Source organism: Salmo salar, chromosome ssa15 (assembly GCF_905237065.1).
Source record: "Salmo salar chromosome ssa15, Ssal_v3.1, whole genome shotgun sequence".
Classification (NCBI taxonomy): Eukaryota; Metazoa; Chordata; class Actinopteri; order Salmoniformes; family Salmonidae; genus Salmo; species Salmo salar.
The window spans coordinates 83,456,209-83,470,848 of record NC_059456.1 but is presented as its reverse complement, the minus strand read 5'-3'; the positions used below and the strand labels follow the sequence as shown (position 1 = coordinate 83,470,848).

The following is a 14,640-nucleotide window of genomic DNA, read 5'->3' as shown; positions in this document are numbered from 1 at the left end:
ACACAGTGTTGGTGCATCATCAGAGTATGAGTCTTCAGCACAGATGTTTTTGCCCTCCAGCTAAGTCTTTTGACCATTGTAGCTTATTATTAGATTACCCAATGTTCAAATGTCCCTTGTTATCCACTCAATTCTGAAAAGTTGAGTATTGTGCCAGAATATAGGCTTGATGTATTATTATAACTACCACCTGCAGCAGTTCTTTCAACAGTTAGGCAAATTTTCATAAGCTGATAATTATATTGTTGTAACTATTTAATTATGAGGCCAAGATCAAAGTAACAAAGCTGACATCGTTTAGTTGAAACAAATAGAAAACTTTCACACACATTTTTTTAATAGACTTAATACAGTTGTTTCATATGAATATTATAATATTCCTTAAAAAAAAAACGATTTATTGAATGTAGCCATGCATTTCTTTATAAAATGAATTGTTTATGTATTGGATACATTTTATTTAATGCTCAATATAGAGTTACTGCACCAGCAGTATATTCATCATAATACACTACATGACCAAAAGTATGTGGACACCTGGTCGTCAAACATTCCAAAATCATGGTTATTAATATGGAGTTGGTCCCCCCTTTGCTGCTATAACAGACTCCACTCTTCTGGGAAGTCTTTCCACTAGATGTTGGAACATTGTTGCGGGGACTTGCTTCCATTCAGCCACAAGAGCATTAGTGAGGTCGGGCACTGATGTTGGACGTTTAGGCCTGGCTCACAGTTGGCCTTCTAATTCATCCCAAAGGTGTTCGATGGGGTTGAGGTCAGGGCTCTGTGCAGGCCAGTTAAGTTCTTCTACACCGACCTCGCTTTGTGCACGGGGGCATCGTCATGATGAAACAGGAAAGGGCCTTCCCCAAACTGTTGCCACAAAGTTAGAAGCACAGAATCGTCTAGAATGACATTGTACGCTGTAGCGTTAAGATTTCCCTCACTGGAATGAACAAAGGGGCCTCCTCCACCAAACTTAAGTTTGAAGCGTGATTCATCACTCCAGAGAAAGTGTTTCCACTGCTCCAGAGTCCAAAGGCAGCAAGCTTTACACCACTCCAGCCGATACTTGGCATTTCGCATGGTGACCTTAGGCTTGGGTGCGGCTGTTTGTCTATGGAGATTGCATGGCCGTGTGCTCGATTTTATGCATGTCAGCAACGGGTGTGGCTGAAATAGCCGAATCCACTAATTTGGGGTGTCCACATACTTTTGTAGATACAGTGTATTTCTGCTTCCACTTTTGTACTGCCATGAGCATTGTCAGTGTACTAAGTATGAACTATTATTTGATAGAAAACGGTAGGCTATGTAGATTTGACCATAAAAAAAATGTAGTTCAATAACTGTGCATATATAGAACATGAATTAACCCGGCGCTTAACTGATATTAATGTAGAAAATACATAGCTCATCCTTCTACCTCAGGTGTTTCCTGATGAAGAAAAACAGCTTGGCATCACTTGCCTCCACTCTGAACACACTCCCTCTCTCTATACCAGCAGCATCTTCTTAGTGTTTACGGTTTCCTTTCTGAATTTTGCTCACTCATATCATTACAGTTGAACCAAATAAAACATTAGAGGGCAGAAACATACCGTTCCCGGAGATGTGGTTCACTAACTCTGCGTGTCCACCTTGCCTTGTGGAGGCAGTAAGTTGGATGTAGAGTCCCATGTAATGTAAAGTCCCTACTATCACCCCAAAGGCTCCCATCTCTTTTGTCTGAGATTCCAGTATTCTTTGCCACTCTCTCACATTAGGTGTAGTAAGTTTCAAAATAAAATCCAGTTAACGTGTTGTAACGGTTTGAGACTAAAGCACAGGTCGCTGATATGAAGCGGTGTGTTGGTGCAGCCGCCCGCTAGTTCAAGTCGCTGATCTGTCTCTTCAGCTTGGTCGGCTTTGGATGCGACTGAGGGAGATTTTCCTTCACACAAAAAGGGGAGTGCCTCGGCTTGCAATGGGGAATATCAATTAGACGGAATGATCTGAGCGAGTGATTTATTGAATAAACTTTTACAAGACTGTAATTCTTAGAGCTGTAGAACCATCCATCATTGACAAACTATCCGTCTGAACTGCATAAGCATAAAGACACAGGATGCAAAGCGAAATACAAATTATGACAATTAATGCAACAAAAGTACTTGGTCAATTAACCCTGTTGGATATCAACAGGTGGACGATTAATTCATGTTTTTGCCTTCATCAGCGACATGTTGCTCATCTCAATTCGACTGCAAGTTTTAATGCGATTCAAAAATAAATAATGTTATGACTGGTGTATATAGGTTTTGCAGGTCTGACTGCATGCTGTGTGGTATTGCGCCCATATGATCCCCCTAAAGCGAGTGACAGAAACATCCTATCACTGCTTTGCTATCAGCAAACATTCCATGCGCCGCAAAACTCAATCATAGTTAATGTAGGCAGCTCCGCATGACAGTTAATATGGAATTTGAGAAAGAGGTATACCGCGGACAATTTATAGCTTTGAGAGGAAATATTTTCCTGCTCGTCAAGCCTAACATATGCTATTGTCTCCGGTTTGGTCGTAAAAGCACACAAAGGCATCAATGCCATTTCAGCACGACGGACAGCACCAAATGAACAGCGCCAAATGAACAGGATGAGCCCTGCACCCCGAATGCAGCTGCACACAGCACATACAGTGAACAGACTACGGGATAGCACAGCACCATTGGGAATGGAATTGCTTCAATTGTCTTCTCCATAGAAATATAATAAGTAACACACTATGTAAATATTCTATGTTGCAGCCAGGAACATTGAACATGTATTCCTTCTCATTAACTAACTTTAATGTCTTATCATGTTCAGAGATAGTGTTATTTTTGTTTTAATAGCCATTCAAGGCAAACGGTCTAGAACAAGAATCTGTAAACCAGGGTTGAAGAACACTGCTACAGAATTTAACTAAAGATCATGTGGTTAATAATGGTAATTCACGGTGTCCATTCCATGAGATAGCTCCTTTACCATGAAAAGTGTAATGATTTAAGGGTCTTACATTGAATCTTCCACCAGAACCCAATTATTAAATAGCATTCAAGATACAGTTTGTCTTCCCACCATGTACACTGTAAGGAAGCAGGGACAAAATCACAGCACAGTTCTATTCAATCACTTGTAAAACACAATTATTCTACCTCCTCTCAGCTGTGAAAATGCTGTACAGCAACTGTTAACACGGTGGCGTCATAATCACTGATAAGAGATACATAGGGTGTGTTCCTGACAATACAATATGCAAATGACCATTCTCTCGTTATAAGCAATATTAGAGCAGCTGTTACGCTGTTGGAGAATGGCCTCCTATGCCTCCTCCCCATCGTGACGACGCCACAGCAACCGGAGACATGAGTGATTGGCACGGCAAGATTGCTCCCACATGCTCTTGACAAGCATCACTATGGTGATGTCCTTGAGTCTCTGTGTGAGCCTGGGCCGGTGGCTCGCTCTCGTTTGCATGTTAAGTTTGATGCTGTGGCAAAGAGAGCATCAATAAAAATGCACTACCTCATATGACACCCCTGATCACATATGGCCTCTTCTAATGCATCACACACACAAACAGGATTTATTAGAACTACTTTAAGATTCTAGTTACCAGGGAGATGGCAGTAATTGAGTGTGAAAAGTGTTGGGAGATCTTGGAAATCCATGACCTATTGCACCAGCAGAGCATTAGACTGAACAGCTGTGAGCAATATGAAGCATTCCATTTCTAAAACAGATTTTTTTTAATGTGAAACATCTATGCTGAGTAAAGTGGCATTAGGGGAGCATGGGGCATAAGCACTGAAGAATAAACAAAGACATGGGACAGAAAGCTGTACTATTGAAGAATAAGCATAATAATTTTCTGAAACACATTAGCCAGGAGGGAGATGTTTTGTATGAAAAGGCTCTGCAAGCCTTGAATTTGAGAGAGAGAATGGTCTGTTGTTAATGTAGCTGTGTGTGCTTAGCTATTCTGCTTCCATCAATAACGTCAAAATTGCATGAAATCCCGCATTACTCTCCCAAGGACAGTGCAGACAAGATAGTGTGGGTTGACCAGGATTTTCACACATTTGCACATGATCAAACCACAGAGCCCACATATAGGAATGTTTTCCAAGCACATTTCATTTCTATTTTAAACCAAAAATGTTACTTTTGTTTTTTTAATAAGATGTGCGAACAAAGCCAACCCGGCCTATTCCACTGGGATTCCCTGGGAAATAATATAAAAAGACATGGTGCAGTATGATACCGGGGCATTTATGCCATCATGGGAATCCCAGGCATCAGACCACATTACCACTCTATGTGCTGGATATGTCCCCTTGTGACTTCCCAACCCAACTGCGGCAGTCCTTCTGTGTAGAAGAGGCATATATTCAGACATCATTCTCCCTTGAAGTGGAGATATAGCAAATGCCATGTTTAGAAACATTACATGTGTATTCTTGAAATATAAATACCATTCTAGTCTTACCAGTTGATGGCAAAAGGCCTGAGAGTGGAGTGGATGGTATCTTTTCAGGTTGTATGGTCATCATGCCCCTGGCTTACACTGGTCTTTCCTCAACCTCGCTTTTTGCAAATACAACCCCATCAACAGTAACAAAAGTTGGAATGCCATGTAATTCATCTGCCCAAAAAACTATGTAACAGAAATCTTTCTACCTTATAACTTATGTCTTTATCTCAAAATAATAACTGAAATGAGGGTTTTGTTTTCACAAAAAAAACCATCTTATCCAGATAGGATTTTATTACCAAATGTTTATTATAAAATACACAAATCAAAACAAACACCACAAACATGTGAGTCTGAAATAGTTGCAGCTTAAGACTGCGTATCTTTGTTAATATATTTTGAGTCACTATGGTTTATCACGTTCCAGCACAGAGAGAGCAATCAATACACCTTCTCTGTCTGAGTGTGTGGGGACCCCCCGTCCATGTCGAAGCTCTGACCGCTGGTCAGGTCACACCCCCCAGGGGTTGGTTAGGGTTAGAAGTTCTCCAGCAGGTCCATGATCCTCTTCTGCTCGCTCTCTTTGAACTCCTCACTCTTCCCGTCACCAATGTTTTCAGCATACTCTGAAAAAGACACACCCCCAAGTTGAGTTTGGCTGACTATGAGCTCTTCATGCAGTCTTCTTTTTAATCAAACCTCTCCATGGGCATGGATCCTGTAATCCACACACATCAAGGGAATTCAACCCTATGAGGATGTTCCTGAATTACAATGACAACTCCCACTCTTTTCCTATCTCTCACATCCAACCCCAGCATTCGTGCGTGAACACAGACCACACACTCAGTTCTCCATACGTGAGTAAAATAACCCAGGGTTTAGTACCAAGACCAGACTACAAAAGGAGAGATTTGGAAAAGGCTGCAGTCTGGAAACCTAGAAAAATAATTGGTGGTATGCCTTAGTTTCAGTAAAAAAAATCTCCAACCCGATGTTCTAGCCTGTCGATCCAGTGTTATCAGTGCAGTACACTGAATGTTTATTGCTATAACCCCTGACTTACACCTTGTCTCTCAGGGGTACATAACTTCAGCCTATGTTCCCTGCCAACTCACACTACACTAGACACTTCTCTGACTAAGGCAAACTCGCTGTGGAAATCCCGTCACACAGGCGTAGCCTCAAAGCAGCAGTCTATTTGTGAGTAATGTGAAGGAGAGTTTGCAGAGGCCGAGAGCAGGTAGCTCCCACTTGCAGGATTGCCAGTTAAGCCCTGGGACCTTGAGGATTGCCCAAAAAAACGTTATTTTAAAATGCCAGAAAATAAAGAATAAATTCGTTTTTCTGACAATGGCCTGGGGCAAGAGGAAAAACATGCCTCCAATAAAATTCTGGGGTGAATAACAAAAAGTCTGCACACAGAGAAGACTAATCTCCTCATGAGTGTCACTGTCCACAGCCACGACCATGAGCAGAAATTCAACACTATACACAGTGGTGTCAAGCAGTAACAAAAAAAGGATTACAAATTGTTTATTGAAGTCCAACAGTCTACATAGTACCTTGCTTATTCAGCCCAAATGTGTGTGTGAGCCAGCAGGGTTCCTTAAGTCACCCACACAATCCCAACATCCCCTGGAATTAGCCTCAAGAAGACAGACTCACTCTCCAGAACCACTGGCTGGCATTCTGAGGCACTCCACCTGTCACCGCGGCAACCAGGCTGAGGGGAATATGGCGTGAAAAACGCTGCTACCATTTGCCGGGTCACCAACTAGGGCTTCCTGCTCGGTCGCAAATGTCGCACTTCATTTTCGTGCAAGTCTCACTGTCGACAAGTAGGTTAATCATCCAAGGATCTCTTGCAGAATGGAGAAACCTTAGAAAATGAATGACTGCTGAATCTTTCAACTGTCACCTCTGATGTGTCACCTCTGATGTGTCACTGATGAGGTTACAAGCTGAAGATAACAGGGAGTGCAGACTGCTGCAGTGCTTGTCAAGACACTGAATAACTGCAATGCTACATTTCCACCAAGAACAACAAGTGTAAATCTGTAGTTAGTAGTCTGGAAGACAGAGGACATGGCAGTCACACACAACATGACCATGGGATCATTATGATTCTGGGTGGCACCGTCCACCACACAGACTTCACAGGTTGGGCCCTTTTACTGAGCAGCTGTCGATCTGAGCTAGTCTATGAGGCCACAGCTGGTGCTGGGTAACTTGAGAAAGCTACATTCTTAATTCCCCAACACAGTTTCATTGATACCTTGCTTTCACAGAACCTCCCACACTGAGCTGAGGGCCAAAAAGCCCCATCCGGTGGGAGCGAGTCAGACCCTGGGGCTGCTGGACAATAGAGGCCTGGACATAGTGCCTTCGGAAAGTATTCAGACCCATTGACTTTTCCCCCAAAAAAATACATTACAGCCTTAATCTAAAATTGGTTACATTTTTGTTTATCCTCAGAAATCTACACACAATACTCCACAATTAGAAAGCAAACAGGTTTTTAGAAATGTTTTGAAAATGTATAAAAAATTAAAAACTGAAATACCATAAGTATTCAGACCCTTTGCTTTGAGACTCAACATTGAGCTCAGGTGCATCCTGTTTCCATTGATCATCCTTGAGATGTTTCTACAAATTGGAGTCCACCTATGGTAAATTCAACTGGTTGGACATGATTTGAAAAGGCACACACCTGCCTATATAAAGGTCGCTTAGTTGACAGTGCATGTCACAGCAAAAACCAAGCCATGGGGTTGAAGGAATTATCTTTAGAGCTCTGAGACAGAATTGTGTTGAGACACAGATTTGGGGAAGGGTACCAAAAAATGTCTGCAGCATTGAAGGTCCCCAAAAACACAGTGGCTGCCATCATTCTTAAATGGAAGAAGTTTGGAACCACCAAGACCCTTCCTAGAGCTGGCCGCCCGGCCAAATTGAGCAATCGGGGTAGAAGAGCCTTGGTCAGGGACGTGACCAAGAACCCGGTGGTCACTCTGACAGAGCTCTAGAGTTCCTCTGTGGACAACATTCCAGAAGGACAACCATCTCTGCAGCACCCCACTAATCAGGCCGCAGGAGTCTCAACGTCCTTGAGTGGCCAAGCCAGAGCCCGGACTAAATGTAATATTGTAAATGTGATATTTCACTTATTTTTTTTATACATTAGCACCAAAAAATATTTATAATGTTTTTGCTTTGTCATTATGGGGTATTGTGTGTAGATTTATGAGGGGAAAAAACTATTTATTCAATTTTAGAATAAAGCTGTAACCTAACAAAATGTGGAAAAGTCAAGGGGTCTGAATACTTTCCGAAGGCACTGTATATCCTGCATCATCTGGAGCAGACAGAATGTAATATGCCTAGGGACCCCGGGACCCCAATGGGTGCATGTTTCGTTTCTTCCCCAAGCACTACACAGCAGATTCATGACAGTCAACTAATCCTAAAGCTTTGAACATTTGATTCAGCTGTGCAGTGTTAGGACCAAAACCAAAACGTGCACCTCTTGGGATCCTGAGGACCGAGTTTGGCAAATGCTGGCCTAGTGTATAATTCAATAAAAGTGATTACATAAGTATTAATTCATAGAATCGGTGTGAGATATTAGGCAGCAATAAAAACATATATATTTGGTCATCATGAGCGGTCATCATCACGGGCCACTCTAGACAGCCTCCACCAAAAAGCCCTTTTCTTTCCATTACAAAAGATCAGGGTTAAGTTCAGAGCCATTGACGTCCTCGCTGCATCTATTTAACCTTTTCATGCTGCCATTTCCAATGCAGGAGTCAGCCTTTTAATTGGGGAGGTCAGGAGTGAGCATCCCACTCTGTGGGTGACACACACACACACACACACACACACACACACACACACACACACACACACACACACACACACACACACACACACACCTGAGCATGAATATAAAGTGTCTCTCGAGGGACAGGAGACTGGGGATGAGGGGCTAGTGCTGCAGATCAACATGACATTCGCTACCCTGTCCAAGCTGTGACACATGACGGATGGCTCCATTTACACCACTACATGTCACCAGGGCTGAAAGAGCCATGCAGTCCACAGCTTCCTGGTATTAGTTGACAATGACATACAGGTCAATAAAGAACTGAAAATACAATAACATGAATATATCCACTAAAACCAGAGAGGACAGATGTATTTATGACCTTTAGGTGAAGAAGGAAAGAGTGAGGCTGTTAAATATACTAGTGTTGTATGGCTCTGGAGTAGATCCATGGCAGTGCTCGTCTCTCTGCCTCTAGCAGGGTGGACTCTCACCTCTCATGATGTGCCGCACCACTTTGACAGAGCCTCCCCTCAGGTTGAGGATCTGATGCACCCTCTGCTGCAGCTGAAAGGAAAAAAGGAAAGACAGGGTCATGACTTTCACTGAATCCCTGATAACACTAGCGGACTGCACACTGTGACGTACAGTTACACTATTTCACTCAGAGGTTTAGCTAAGAAGATACCAGAAGCAGGAGCTGAATCTCCATATACATTGTGCATACAGACATCCTACCTGGGATATCCCAGAGTTGCTGATCTCCACCATGATATAACAGAGCAGCTGGAGGACAAACAGCCCAGCATCCAGCCTCCGTAGGTAGAACTCATCCTCCATCACATCATCCAGAATCTCACCACGTTTAACCATGTCCTGTCACACACACACAAAAGGGAGGGACAAAAATTGAAGGAATCATTAATTCAAGTGTTGTTTCTCAACCTTTGCACATCCAATTTCTTTATTGATCATGTCAACCCGCAAATCAATTGATTAAAGAGTTAAGTGGCTAGAGGGTCTGCTCTGTTGGCATGCACACCTACATAGTTATCAATCTTAACAAATCGGTCCGTATGCCAATAATGTATGGCTGCCAATGCACAACGGCCACATTAATCATCATTCTGAGCCATTGAAACAGACTGAGAAGGGGCTTCTAGCATGTGGTGCCTAACTCCTAACAATGATGACTTGACAGTGAAGAACTTCAACAGAACTCTGATGGGCATGTTGGCCCTTACCCTGCTTCCAGCCCAGGTGGGGAACATGACAGTTGGCATTCTTTAATGGATATAATCACACTGCTGGACATTGGCCTCCTCCCTCTGGACTAAATCTCCTTTCAATGGATATTCTGGCATCAGAACCCCTTAGAGAGGGAGTCATATTTATGGCATGCACACAGCAGCAAAAGTGTGCTTTAGTAGACGAACAAAGGGCATCTAACAGGATAATGAAATCGACGCTCTATATATGCGCAAACAAATAGAGGATCCTTTAAAGAGGTTTGTGTTTGTGATGAAAACAAATTGCTCTTCAAATGAGGAGCCAAAGGGTAATACTGTGTGCTTGACATTTAGATTCAAATACTGAAGCCGGTCTGTCTGTTGGTTTGAATTTGAAAGCATTACAACTTTTAAGGGCTTCATCTCTTCAAATAAATCATATCAAGACACATTCAAACTAGGAAAATGTATGACGTTAATCTTAAAATATCTTTAGTCTCTCACAGTATAAATCCAGATAACTATTTTGGGAACTTGCAAGAATGTGCAACTCTAGCTTGTTTAGAAGCAAAACAATAGGCCTGCCCATGATTAAAAAAAACGATCTTTAAAAAAACTTTGAAATGGAGGAAAACTTTTCCTCTGGGGAGAAGGCTGGTGCAGCTTTCAGAACAAAACACCCTGCTTGTTCCAAGGCGGTCCTCTCATGCAGGCTTGCTACTGCATCAGACCCAGTGGATAAAAATGGCTGTATATGCTAATGTATAGCAAACCCTAGGGACAAGGGGACTAGCAAACATACCAGTTAGTCCGTCCTCATTACACAGTAAATTATTGGAGTGGAGAAAACATTTTCAAAGGAAGCCTGGATGACTCAATTAAAGGCATAAAGGTCTGACAACCAACTGCCAAGGAGAAAGTTAATAAGGACAGATTCTTATTGTTTTCCCTTTCCACATCCTATTCCGGCGCAGGTGTTAATATGACAACAGCAAAATGGAACGGACGCTGGCTCCATGCTTTTCCTCTGGTGGGATGCAAAGACTGAATTAATGTGACTTCCTTGTCAGCACCTTCTTTGAGCTTACTGTAGCCGTCTGTACTCTGTAGGGCTTACTGAATCCTTTCACTTGTGTTGTGTAAGAGTAGCTGAGGTAAAGGGAGAAAAACTTGCTAAGAAGGAGTGAGATGCTGATTTTCCCTTTTGATAATCGCACAGATGACCATTTAGGTCAGGGATCATCAACTAGGTTTCTTTCTGGAGTGGATGGTCAGGGGCCGGAACGTAACTACAAATCATTTGTAGGCTGCAAATTGACCGCAAGAAGCCCAAACAGATATCATATTTCACTAAAACATTTACATTTTAGTCATTTAGCAGACGCTCTTATCCAGAGCGACTTACAGTAGTGAATGCATACATTTCATACATTTTTAGGCTTTAACGAAACACGGCTTGTAACAAAAAAAAAAAATTAGCAGTAAGCTTTAGTTGTCTTTTTGCACTGAGTCAATTCCTCACGCTGCTGTTTCCAACGTCTTATCAGACTCATTAAGACCAAGCTCCCGTGCAGCAGCTCTATTTCCTTTTCCAACAGCCAGATCAATCTCCTTCAACTTGAAAGCTGCATCATATGCATTTCTCCGTGTCTTTGCCATGATGAGGGTGACAAAATGATTACCGTAATCAGAATGATGGGAAGTTTGAGAGAGCTCGATTTAATCTAAACAGTAAACAAAAAAGTTGTTTGACCTTAACCCGTTCGGCAATTTCATTGGTCTAATGAAAGCTTCATGCCGCCAAAAAACTGAGCACGTCACAGAATGTGTTTTTTTGGAGAAAAAAACTATTGAAAGCGGAAAAAAATCCATATATTAGCCGCGTCATTGTTTAAGCCGCGGGGTTCAAAGCGTGGGAAAAAGTTGCGGCTTATAGTCCGGAATTTACGGTAACTAATTTACTGCCTGGTGATGTCACCAGGAAGGCCAAAACTCCATCCCACCAAAACAGGCTGACATTTGAGGCAGTCTTTTCAAACAGAATTATCATCCTTTTCACAATTTCATAGTATTATTCCAACCTCATACTGTGGAAATCTATATAAAACACAGGCAAATCACATTTTCAACTGCACTGGGCCTTTAACTTAGGAACAACACCGGTGTGGAAGCACCTACTTTCAATATACTTTGTATTCCTCATTTACTCAAGTGTTTCCTTTATTTTTGGCAGTTACCTGTACATCTGACAAAGTGATGGTTAATAAGCCACTAGCGTTAAGATCTACTAAAATCCTGGAGTTTGTTTGTGACTAAACAAGTAGACAGATCCATGTTCGTAACCACAACCCTTTTCAGCTAAATTTTTTGCAGTGCTGCAAATCTGAGAGCCAGAGCTGGTCCCAGTGATCTTATCCTACTCCGGGTACCTAGTTCAACAGTCCTGCTGGTTTTGGTTTCTCTTGGGTACTTGACGTGATTGATTGGCCAGAGTGGTATCCCTGATAGAAAACCGTCCCCATTTAAAACAATAATTCTAAATCTTGCTTAGATTTGTATAGAATAACATATTATGCAGGGGAATACTTTGGAACACATTTCCAAAATTAAAATCTCTCGGAGCTGGTTTGCTGGTGTTTTTACAGTCTTTTATGTCCAACAAATCAAATAAACACTTGGGGGGCCAAATAAAGTCACGGGCCTGCGTCGCCAGTTGGGGAACCCTGATTTAGGCTTTTCAGAAATCAAATGGCATTTTTCTCTAATTTGATCTAACCTAGGTAATAGAGTCCCAGAAATACAGGCAACCACCCACACACAAACATAGCTGTCTACACACACACACACACACACACACACACACACACACACACACACACACACACTTTAAGCAATCACAAGGCTCAATAAGACCACAGCAGTTGGTTGGGAGATGAGTCAGAGCTATAGGACCTTTTCAGGCCTGATCCCTACCCAGCTCCCATCAATCCCTCAGCACACAGCCAGAGCCCTCCTGCACACAGAGTATGAGGTAATGGATGTCTGAGCTACAGCTCCATTCCCTTAATGAGGCAGGAGCAGGTCAGGGGAGGAAGACAGGAAGCAGGGAGAGAAGAGCAAAAATAGCCAATACATTGAAAACCAACCACGTACACTTAAATTGGAAGAAAGGTATGGTAGGCTATAGGCAAGGTGGGGGAAGGCGAAAGCAAGTTGCATTTCTGGATCCTTTGAAATCCTTTCTCCTTTGAAATCCTTTCAGCATTGAAACACCCAGTTATGAATGCAGTTTGCAAGCCGAATGTGCAGGGTGTGCATGTCTACATCTATATCTGATCATTAGGATAGTGTGGCTGACTACTAGAGGAGCTAGAGGTAGTTACGACTACTCCTAGGTCCCTGCCTGCAGTCAGCAGAGACCTGACTAACCCGACAGTGGCTGCAGCAGGGTTTCTGTTAGGAAAATGTGTCCCCTGACATTTGACCGGCAGCATTTATTTTACTGGACATTTGAAAAATGTACCGGACCTATATGCATTGTGTGTGTAACCTAATTAGGCCGTTCACCCACGGTGCTCAGAATGACAGAAACCACATTTAGGTTATTTTAATTCATATTAATATGCAAGTCGAGGATGCAACAATGTGCGGTCCTTCTTGTGCACTTTAAAGATGTTAGAACAACTGACCACATTTACTTTTCCTCAGCCAACAAGACGAGTAACGAACAGCACCATCACTATCCTATTTCAATATACTATCCCCCATAGTTGAACATTTTACCTATTCTATTGGTCAGTTTGTCAAGAAAGAAATAGCCTATTCCAAACAGACACTTGGACAGATTATACATTAAATATACAAAACATTAGAAACACCTTCATAATATTGAGTTGCACCCCCACCCTTTTGCTTCAGAACAGGCTCATTTCGTCGGGGCATGGACTCTACAAGGTGTCGAAAGCATTCCACAGGGATGCTGGCCCATGTTGACTCCAATGCTTCCCACAGTTTTGTCAAGTTGGATGGATGTCCTTTGGATGGGAGACCATTCTTGATACACACAGGAAACTGTTGAGCGTGAAAAACCCTGAAGCGTTGCATTTCTTGACACACTCAAACCGATACGCCTGGCACCTACTACCCCATTCATTCTTCCATACCTCGTTCATATGCACTTCAATCTTTTGTCTTGCACATTCACCCTCTGAATGACACACATACACAATCCATGTCTCAATTGTCTCAAGGCTTAAAAATCCTTCTTTAACCTGCCTCCTCCCCTTCATCTACACTGACTGAAGTGGTTTTAACAATTGACACCAATAAGGGATCATAGCTTTCACCTGGTCAGTCTATGTCATGGAAACAGCAGGTCTCCTAATGCAGTAGGCTACGCATGAAAGTTTGTTCCATAATGCAATTAGCTGGAAAACCACATTGTCAAAAGCACACCGCACACAGGAGCTGTTTCATGTGACAGAGATGAAAATATCCATTAGATATTTAGAAAGAGGGGAGCTCTAATATGCAACAACTAACATGAGCTGCTAATATGACTAGGATTGTGCCTTTGGCTACTGGACAATTAAAGTTGATATAAAATAATTCCACGGATATGGTATGATTTTGGCTAGGCTACTTTGAAGCAAGGTAACATATGCCTTATAATATGTAGTAAAGCGTTCAGGTTGCAAACAAATATGTGTTTTGAAAATGCATACTGCCTCCAGCTCATTGCAAAGTGGTGTGTGACGTGCTGATGAAGCCTGCCTTCTGTTGCCTACGCATTTGCTGTTTGAGATGCAGCAGCTCTCGCGCTGTCTGACAGATTTTCCACTCAAAAGGTTCCGTATCTGTATGTTGTACGCGTGTGATTAAGATACTGAACAAAATATACTGTACACACACGCCAATTAAATTCCACTAAATTAACCTATAGACCGATAAGCATGACCAGTTAAATGTATTTCCATCAATGAAGAGGCTAAAAAGCATTATTTCGAAACAGGATTTTTTCTTCTTCTCCCGGACAATTGGCAAGCGCCTATTTTATTTATTGGCTTCTCTAATAAATAAAAAACTGC

The 14,640-nt window shown here is 42.2% G+C and overlaps 2 protein-coding genes across 2 annotated transcripts in view; both read right to left on the bottom strand.

Annotated features, from left to right (window-relative positions):
• Positions 1-1,960, bottom strand: part of LOC106572359 (V-set and transmembrane domain-containing protein 2-like protein) — a 48,562-nt gene extending 46,602 nt beyond the window's left edge. The window contains exon 1 of the mRNA XM_014146421.2: positions 1,602-1,960. Within this exon, the coding sequence (XP_014001896.1) occupies positions 1,602-1,719 (118 nt within the window). The 5' untranslated portion in view covers positions 1,720-1,960. The remainder of the gene's footprint in view (positions 1-1,601) is intronic.
• A 2,825-nt stretch (positions 1,961-4,785) lies between these two features.
• Positions 4,786-14,640, bottom strand: part of ctbl1 (Beta-catenin-like protein 1) — a 45,280-nt gene continuing 35,425 nt past the window's right edge. The window contains 3 exon segments of the mRNA NM_001140567.1: positions 4,786-5,121; positions 8,819-8,891; positions 9,063-9,200. Coding sequence (NP_001134039.1) covers positions 5,033-5,121; positions 8,819-8,891; positions 9,063-9,200 — 300 coding nt within the window. The 3' untranslated portion in view covers positions 4,786-5,032.